The sequence below is a fragment of the Neolamprologus multifasciatus genome, chromosome 6, assembly GCF_963576455.1.
Source record: "Neolamprologus multifasciatus chromosome 6, fNeoMul1.2, whole genome shotgun sequence".
Lineage (NCBI taxonomy): Eukaryota > Metazoa > Chordata > Actinopteri > Cichliformes > Cichlidae > Neolamprologus > Neolamprologus multifasciatus.
This window is the reverse complement of record NC_140444.1, coordinates 19,438,880-19,448,340: the sequence shown is the minus strand read 5'-3', so window position 1 is coordinate 19,448,340 and position 9,461 is coordinate 19,438,880. Positions and strand designations below refer to the sequence as shown.

At 39.6% G+C, this 9,461-nt stretch overlaps 1 protein-coding gene across 4 annotated transcripts; it reads left to right on the top strand.

Annotated features, from left to right (window-relative positions):
• Positions 1–2,209: 2,209 nt before the first annotated feature.
• On the top strand, positions 2,210–9,403 carry LOC146516864 (uncharacterized). Of its 4 annotated transcripts, none has more exons than XM_085162326.1 (10): positions 2,210–2,586; positions 3,129–3,425; positions 5,119–5,415; positions 6,173–6,283; positions 6,535–6,588; positions 7,835–7,870; positions 7,950–7,988; positions 8,086–8,118; positions 8,208–8,255; positions 9,212–9,403. In XM_085162326.1, the coding sequence occupies exons 1-10, from the start codon at positions 2,499–2,501 to the stop codon at positions 9,271–9,273; spliced, it is 1,065 nt and encodes a 354-aa protein (XP_085018452.1). In that variant the 5' UTR covers positions 2,210–2,498; the 3' UTR covers positions 9,274–9,403. The 4 variants fall into 4 exon arrangements, with proteins under 4 accessions (XP_085018452.1, XP_085018451.1, XP_085018454.1 ...); XM_085162325.1 differs by having other exon boundaries at positions 7,947–7,988; XM_085162328.1 differs by lacking the exons at positions 8,086–8,118; positions 8,208–8,255.
• Positions 9,404–9,461: the final 58 nt, after the last annotated feature.

Here is a 9,461-nt window from a genome sequence, read left to right as displayed (position 1 = left end):
CCAACAGAGATGAAGTGAGACAGCACAAAATGAAAAATACATATTCCTTTCAGAGTGGATTAAACTATAAAAAGATAGGCAGAAAGGTCATTTCCTCCTCAAAAGCAGCCAAAATACCTTCCAGCTCCCAGACATGTAGCCACATCACTGAAGAGTGAAGCCACAGCAGAGACCTGTGGATATTTTCTCACACTTATCTTATAATTACAACAAATTAGTGGTTTAATTAAAATATACAATAATGCTCAAAAGTCTATGATCAAAAGAAATCTTCCCTTGACTACACTGTAATAATCTGCTCTAAAAATTCAGAGCACATGAGACTGTGGTACAAAGAGCAAGATACATATATATATATATATATATATATATATATATATATATATATATATATATATATATATATATATATATATATATATAGGTGCAAGACTCCAGGTGCAGGCTGTGTAAAGATGCCCCAGAGACAATCCAGCACATAACAGCAGGGTGCAAGATGCTAGCAGGCAAGGCATACATGGAACGCCATAACCAAGTGGCCGGCATAGTGTACGGGAACATCTGTGCCGAGTATAACCTGGAAGTCCCGAGGTCAAAATGGGAGATGCCCCCAAGGGTGATGGAGAATGACCGAGCTAAGATCCTGTGGGACTTCCAGATACAGACGGACAAAATGGTGGTGGCTAACCAACCGGACATAGTGGTGGTAGACAAACAGAAGAAGACGGCCGTAGTGATCGATGTAGCGGTTCCGAATGACAGCAATATCAGGAAGGAGGAACACGAGAAGCTGGAGAAATACCAAGGGCTCAGAGAAGAGCTCGAGAGGATGTGGAGGGTGAAGGTAACGGTGGTCCCCGTGGTAATCGGAGCACTAGGTGCGGTGACTTCCAAGCTAGGCGAGTGGCTCCAGCAGATCCCGAGAATAACATCGGAGATCTCTGTCCAGAAGAGCGCAGTCCTGGGAACAGCTAAGATACTGCGCAGGACCCTCAAGCTCCCAGGCCTCTGGTAGAGGACCCGAGCTTGAAGGATAAACCGCCCGCAGGGGCGTGCTGGGTGTTTATATATATATATATATATATATATATATATATATATATATATATATATATATATATGTATATGTATATATATATGATGAATTAAGCACTTGTTAATACCTGATTCATGCTAAACAGTGTAACATTATTATAAAGTGCAATCCGAAGGCTTCTAACGTATTTGACTTTTTAAAATTAATTTGAAGAAAAGTGGTTGATTATTTTGGTTTCCACTGACTTTTTTTATGACATTTTGTTCTCAAGCAATTACACAATGTAACTGTATAATTTGTAAACATTGTAGTCATGACGACCTTTCTTAAAAACTACAAACCCTTTGATGTCTGTTTACACGGTGACTGATGTGTTTTAACTTCATGTTTTATATCTCATAAAAACCATGTGTATAATACAAACTACTGATAGTCTCATGATTGAGATAAGGACAATTATGAGACAGTTTTGTATCAAAGAATGGTTACAGGCTACTAATGTCTTAGTATTTCCAAATCTATAAAAAAAACAACAACACATCTGTGTATATGTGATCCGTGATAATGAAAATATCACATTTTATGAGAAATGGTGGCAATAATATGATATAATCTAAAAATCCTGCTGTAGAAAATTATGAGAAACTCCTCTGTGATTGAGAAGAAGCATCACAAGACAAAAAGTCTGTCATGATGACAAACAAAGACTGCATTATGAGATGACTCTTATATAAACGACAGGCAGGAAAGCTGAACATGTGGAGATCGGGGGGTTTGTTGTGTGTTTGTGATCATGTAAAGTTTCATTCCTAATTTTAATAATCAGTGACAGAGGCAGGTTACCACATGTTACTGTTGTTTTCCACTTTTTAAAGATCATTCACCTTTAAATGACCTTTTTTTCCACTCTGTTTTTAACATTTGTAAAACACAGTTCAAAGAGACTACACATCCAACACATAATCATATCATATCATATGTCTGTAACCTGCTGTTTACACAGGACCTGAATTCATAAATAGTCCGATAAAGTTTGTCTGTTTTTTCACGAGAGGATGAGTGGTCACGCACACACACACATCCACAGTCAAACACAAACACACTTTGTACTTACATTTTGTTGACTGAAACTCTTTGTTGTCTGTGCAGCGCTCCATTTCTCTCTCTTTCTCGCTTACTCAGAAAATGACAGGAAGTGTAAAAGGAAGGGAAGTTGCTTCTCGCTTTGTGTACGTGTATTGAAATGTTGCGGCCAGCCTCTTCTTAAATTACGAACTCTATCGTGAGAACATCTTAAAGTCCACCGACGGCTTCTCTGATGGGCAGCAGCACGAGTGTGAATGGATGTGTTTGCTGAAAACTCGAGAGGGAAGAAGACACCACGAGCCACGAGTCATGCCTGTGCCAGTGTGAACAAGTACCTGTGCCCGAGCGTGTGTGTGTGTGATCTTATGGTACAACCATGGCAAGAGCAGCACTTACTAAACTTCTTCTCCTCGTGATTCTTGCCTTCATCATCTGCCTCCCGGAATTTTTCACATTTTACCAAGGTTGGTCACCCAAACAGCTTCAGATCCACATTAGTTTATTCTGTGTGTGTGTGTGTGTATTGTGTAAATGTTAGAATGTTATCCAGCTTTTGTTCAAACTTTGCATCAAAGTAAAGCTTTAGACAACGTTCGCTTGATTTGCTTCCTCTTTACACACATTGTCTGTGAAAAGACCTCTCTGTGTCGGTCTAAGATTATAAATCCCAAATATAGCTCCATACAACTCTGACTGACAGCCCTTTTGAAAAGGTTTCCGTATTGTGTTGCCTTGAAAACACGTTTCTTTATGAGAGCATCTCGGTTTACCCTTGTGCTCCTGCCGTTTTTGCCTTCAGTGGTTTTTCTTTTTTGTCTCTCCATCTGTGTCTTTCCTCGTCTGTCTCTTTCTGTCAGATACAAACCGGAGGCAACAGCTTCCATTTCAAGATCTTGCTATGATTTATAGCTTGACAGCTCGTTCTTTGATGCTTTTCCTCTTTATGCCTGCTTCTGCTGAGAAATCAGTCTGAATTTTGCCGTGTGCATTCTCTTTATCCTTGCAGTAACAAAAGTGAACTTCTTCTGCCTTCCCTACCGACCCTGCGAACAAGGAAATCAGGTGAAAGAGGGAGAAAATGCAAAGGCTGGAAATGATGACGCTAAGAGAGGCCATATGTGTGACCCATCTCAGACTCCAGATCAGGAAAAATGGGAGCAAGCGTGCACACGAGAAGATCAAAGCAATACAACAGATTCGGCTTCAGACGTCAGGCAAGGCAGAGATGATCCAAAAGCGAGGTGGTTCATGTGTGAGACAGACATGGAAATGGCAGAAGTACACAGAAATATCTCAGCTTCAGGTATTCACATCTAGAGACTCAACAACATCTGCTTTCTGTTTAGAAAAGCTTGCTACTGCCTGAAGTCCACACCGAAAAGGTGGTTCAGGGCATGCTTCAGTTAGACTCTTAGCGTACTATGTGTACGCTCTTAAGACTTCCAGGGTGAATCATAATGACTCTAGGATCCATCACATTTGAAAAGTTTAAGCTAATTAAAAACTAATTAATTGTTTCCATTAAAAGTGACATTTTATGGTTACTGTCACAGTGAGGACTCTATGCAGTCCTGTGAAAAAGTAAGTAGATCCCATGATTTCCATTCCATTTAAGTTCACTGAGGCTTACGAGCATTAATTTATGCACATTTCTCTAAAGGTCTTGCCACAAGATTTCAGTCATGTTCAGGTTTGGACTTTGATCGCAACAGCTTAACCCTTTTGTTTTGCAGCCATTCTGTGGTAGTGTGCAGTCTGAACCAAGCTTTAGCCGTTAGGCAGATGGCCTCACATTTCACTCTAGAATACTTTGGTGTACAGAGGAGTTCAGTGTTGACTTACTGAGTGCAAGATGTGTCGGTCCTGTGGCTGCAAAAGAAGCCCAAGTCATCACCCCTCCACCACCGTGCTTCATAGCTGTTATGAGGTGATATGCTGATATAGAATATGGGCTAACATCACATTGGTCTCGTCTGTCACTGTTCCTGAAGTCATGATCAGATGCATTTTTGCAAACTAAAGCCAAGCTGCATGTTTCTTAAAGAGAAGAGGGTTTGTCCTGGGACTCTACCAAGCAAGCCATATTTGTTCAGTCTATTTCTCAGTGCATTTAACATGCTAACTGAAGTTTCTCAAATCTGAAATATACCTCTGGTTTGGTCTGGTGTATATTTTTGTATTTGCTCCTACCTGTTAGTTGTGAGATTTGCACCTTTAGCAATATTTGGGTGAGAGGTTGTACTGTTTTTTCAGCTAGTGTTTGGTAGCTTAGTAGTGGAAAGGTGCATCCCAGGTCTTAAAACTGCAATTCCTTGAGCGGCCACTTGAGGGTGGATTTACAAGCAAGTCATCTGCTACAGATTCCCATGTAAAATAAACTTTTTTATAGCCTTGTACAGGAAAGGCTTTTGGTCTCTAAAACTTCATGAAAACTGTACAGAGGACTGCTTTTTGTATCCATTATAAGTTTTTATTAGTATTAGAGGCATTGCCAGTTTGGCTGACAGTCTTTCAGTACAGTGATACACACAGCAATCTCTATGCTAAGAACTGAGTTAGTCAACTGATCCAGCTGACTAACTGAAATTAGCAGCTTCAGTCACTTCTCACTCTCTGAATCTTTTATAAATGTAAGTGTATGATACGATTTAAAAGGGTACGTTTTAAAAAAAGGTACCTCCCTGCACAGCTGTCACGAAGTTTGCCATAGTTCATCTTGTGTTTCTGTTGTTCAGCAGACCATCAGAGGTGCAACGCTTCCAGAGAGAACTGATCGCCTTCCACTAATTAAAGAATCTAATTAAGCTTTAAAATATGAGCATATTAACGTGAGCGTCACTGTGAGCATGTTCGCAGGCTGGTGTTATTTAACTCTGAGCACAACTGTGCACGATTAACGCCTCAAAGAGCTGCTTGCGCTGCGATGCCTTCTTCAGCAGACAATATAAGCCTTTTACGCCCCAATCAATACATTCATGCTATTTATTCACCCACAGCTTACAAGTCACATCTGGAGCTGTCAGCCGAGCTTCATCTGCCCAACGCAGAGACCCTGAATCTCACTTTGTACGGCCGCAGCAATCACAGCTCCTTACACCTCTACCCACCTGAGGAGGAGGAGGAGGAAGAGAAGGGTGGTGATGAAGGACAGAAGAAGGCATTCTACTGCTGTCTCCCTTTCCTGCCCAACTCTGAATCGCCCAATCAAAGCCGCTGTCTCCTTTGGTTCGCCAATCAAATGGTTTGGAATTCAACAGCAAAGGAAAAGCTGCCATGGAAACGGACACAGAAAGGTTGGTGTCAGGCGGACGGAGCTGGGCTTCTTTGATCCCCACATGGCAAGCGTGGCTTCACTGTAAGATGGAAAGGAGATAAGAGGAAAGAGGAGACAATAGGAGACAAGGAAATTGGCCACTCGGTTTTCATTTCATTCCAAGCTGCCCACTCTCTCAGTCCACTATGCAGTCATTCTTTTTAATAGAACAAATTTCCTTCAGTTCTTCTCCTGACTTGGTGATTTTGTTTCTCCCTCTTCCTCTGTACTACATGATCAGTCATACTTTCCAAGACTACAGTACATCTTAATTTACTGTATCTCTAAGCCTGTATTGATTGCATTCTTTCTGCTCTGCTCTCCAAAAGTCCCTCATGCTTAAGACATTGATTAAGTAATATTTTCCAAAGTGCATAATGAAAGCTGGATATCCATTTCCTTCCAATTTTTCTGCAGCACCTCCACCAGACCTTTCCATTTATGCTTTTCCTTTTCTTTGTTCTTGTTTGTTCATTTCCTCTTATTATTTATATTGCCTCTTCTATGTCTTTTATCTCTTTCCAGTCCTCCTTCCTTGCCGTCTCTTGCCTTCTTATCCTTCCTTCTTTTCTTCCTTCATCCACTCTACATTTTCATGTATTTTATTTTCACATGGCATGAATTTTAGTGCTGGAATGACTGGGATGGATTTTTTTTTCTTTAGGTAAAGAGGTCATAGAATGAAAATAATACATAATTGTTTCAGACTCTGTCCAAAATGTTCCTCTGTTTTCCAGATGAGTGGCAGTGTGCGCTCAGAGTGGTCTGGCTGGCTCTGCTGTGTTTGGTGTTGCTGAGTATAGTAACGAGTGTGATCGGACAAATCTACAAGAAAAGGCGTTTGTGCGGTAAGAGACAAAAAACAATCAAACAAAAGAAATCACTTGTTTTATGATGCCACAACTGAAGAAACAAACAAAGTCAAAATTTTGAGTTACTATTTTAAATTTCTAATTAAAAATGAAAAACTTTGAGATATTTTCTCAGACGTTTGCATTACTGAGTTGAAAGTTTGGACTTATGAATGAAAAAAAAGGTTTAGTTTTGTTTTTCAGTGGTGGAAACAGGCGTCCTAAGACATGTTTTTTTCCTCTGCCAGGGAAGCCGAAGGTGCACCCTGATGGCTTCAACTTAATTACTCAGCAATTAAATGGTAAGCCAGCAAAATGTGTATTCTGAAGTTATTGTACACTAGATACGTTTGTACTTCACTGGATTTCAATATTGTGAGTGCTTAAAAATATCCAACTTTAAACAAGTTCACCTTTTGCTGAAGGGCAAGACTGAGCGTGCAAACTGAGGTGCACATAAGAAAAAAAAAAACAACCATTTACACACAAAGATAAAAAGCAAACTCTAATTATAACACAAGAAAAATGTTTAAATGTAGCATGTTCAGCAGCAGTGGTCTGTCCAAAGGTGACTGACAATGTGCAAGGCAAAAGTGCAAAAAGTCACGTTTAGCACTGTGACATGAGACTTCCTGCTTCTATGGTGAAAGACAAGCTTTTTCTGCTGACCGCATATTGCTGTCAGAGCCACTGCTTTAGACTAGTTTCAACCACAGTGCAGAGAACTTAAAAAACAATTATTATTATGAGAAATTCTGAAGTGATTGGTTTTGTCATATTGTACAAAACCTTCTATGACAATTAAGCAAAGGTGAAACCAATGAGGGACAAGATCAGAGTCAAACTGAAGCAAGACTCATGAAAAACTGACTTCCACACCCAAAAAGGAAATGACAAAGAAATGAGTGTCTAACACTGAGGCATGAACACTAAGAGGAGGCAGACTCAAGGGAACACAGGAAGCCTGAAATTACAACCCCCACTAGGATTTTCTCATTGCACATGTACCAATACACAGCCCTCTGTGACATTTCAAGCAGCCCTCAAGGACAGAATACACTACCATGCAGTTCATTCACCCACAATATACTTAACATCAAATATAGAGGCAGAACCAAACCAAGGGAGCATAATCTATTCATCAAACTCAACAGTCACCTCAAGGCACTTTATATTGTGATAATACAGAGAAAATCCCAACAATCAGACTGCCCCCTATGAGCAAGCGCTTGGTGACAATGGGAAGGAAAAACTGCCTTTTAACAGGAAGAAACTTCTAGCAGGTCCAAGTATCAGGTATTAACAAGTGCTTAGATCTCTGAACAAACACATTGCAAACACTAAATGTGTATTTAATCTATGTTTGCATTTATCTGCTGGCTCAGTACATGGTCACTTTTAGAAATCCTGGTCTGTGAATAGTCTGTATTGTCTCTGAAGTATAATATATTAATAATATACTAAGTAAACTAAAATGTATTCCAGAAGATGAGAGTGTACTCTTGTATAAAATGAGTTACAACATGCTTATGCTACTCTTTTATGTAGATGGTGCCAAAGAAACAGAAGTCAGCCCTCCTGAAGGTAAACTGCTCAATAAAAACGCATTTACATCTGCGTCAACAGGTTTGGAGATTCTAACAAACTCTTTTTGGTCCAGCAGGGACAAACCTCCACTTATACGGGTTTCATACCTGGTCAGGTCAGTCCTTTTAATCAGTCAGCATCATTTAATGGATCTGTTGTTTCACTGCTTTCACCACGTTAATCTTTTTTTTTTTTTTTACCAAAATGGATAGGGCTCTCACCAATTAAAGAAGTTGACAGTCAAAGTAGGAACACACACACACACATGCACCTTTTAGAAAAATGAGTCAGATCACATACACACGTTCTGATTGTCCTCACGTATACTTTTCAGATGACATATCAATGTTGATGGATGGGAATGCTGACCACTGCTATACTGGTAAAGTCTTTACTGGAACAATTGTACAGGTTCAAAGAGAAAGCTGTTGGTGGTTATGACCACCAACAGCTGGTTGATGACTTTCAGATACTCATTCAAGACTTAACTTGGCGCCTCTTCATGCAACCAAAGTTTGATTAATTATATGCAGTTTAGTTTTTAGATGCTATGGGTCGGCCTTTAGTCCAGTCCTTACCTGCGTATTGCTGGATATGTTATTTGAAACTGCTGCACGGTTGGGAACCACATCGCCCTTCATTTTCATATGTGTGTGGTAATCTGCGAATGGTGCTACGAGAGCTCCAAAGCTCTAAAGTGTAGCTTTAAATATGATGGACTTAATGCATAAATACAAAAAGTATACCAATGTGTAGCTAATTATCATTGAATTGTTTGCTGTTTTAGGCTGTTCTCTTTGCGTAAAACGCAAACATAAGATCAGAGGTTAAATGTGATGTGATATTTGGATGTAAATTATAATGTGATATTTAGAATACACATACACCAGTATCATTTCCTAAATGTTGCCAATACAAACAAAGGCAGTCGTAAAGTTAAAAGACATTTTATGATGTTTGACCTTATAATACACACAACACTTATAAGAATCATAGTTTCTAAGTTATAAGGCTTTTTGGTAATTTTGGACCAATAAATCATTAATTTGACATTGAGGATTGTGGTTGATGTGAGCCAAATTTTGAATGGATTGTTAACACGACTCCATTCTACAATAAAAAAACGTAAAGTTTTATCGGAATTCATTCAAAACTTTTTGAGTTATGGTGTTTACAGACAGAACGGCATGCACACTTCCAAAAACGTAATCTTCCAGGCGGAGTTAATCATCAAAAAATTCACCTCAGTAGACAATTACTACAGAGTATCAACACATCAGAACCCTTTTAAAATGTCATCTAACAGTGCACTTGGTGCCTTTTTTCTGTTGTCTTTAGGTTTTCTGCATCATCGCAGCCATCCCTCCGTCAGCTCCATCAAAGATGAGCCTGCTCGATGACAGGCGATCAGCCGGAGGAAGCTGGAGGAAAACAGCCGCCTCATTTACCAGCATTACTAATGGTGAAAATAAAGATATCTGAACCACCTACATGTGCTTGTGAACTTATTTTCAGCATGTCATCTCGGAAGTTTTGTCTATGTTAGCACTTTATTAGAGGACAGTCTCTACACATTATTAAACTATCA

Coding starts and splice junctions, on each gene's coding strand:
- LOC146516864 (XM_085162325.1), top strand. CDS start 2,499: ATGGCAAGAGCAGCACTTACTAAACTTCTTCTCCTCGTGATTCTTGCC. Junction 3,426..5,118: donor CAGAAATATCTCAGCTTCAG/GTATTCACATCT, acceptor ATTCACCCACAG/CTTACAAGTCACATCTGGAG. Junction 5,416..6,172: donor ATGGAAACGGACACAGAAAG/GTTGGTGTCAGG, acceptor TCTGTTTTCCAG/ATGAGTGGCAGTGTGCGCTC.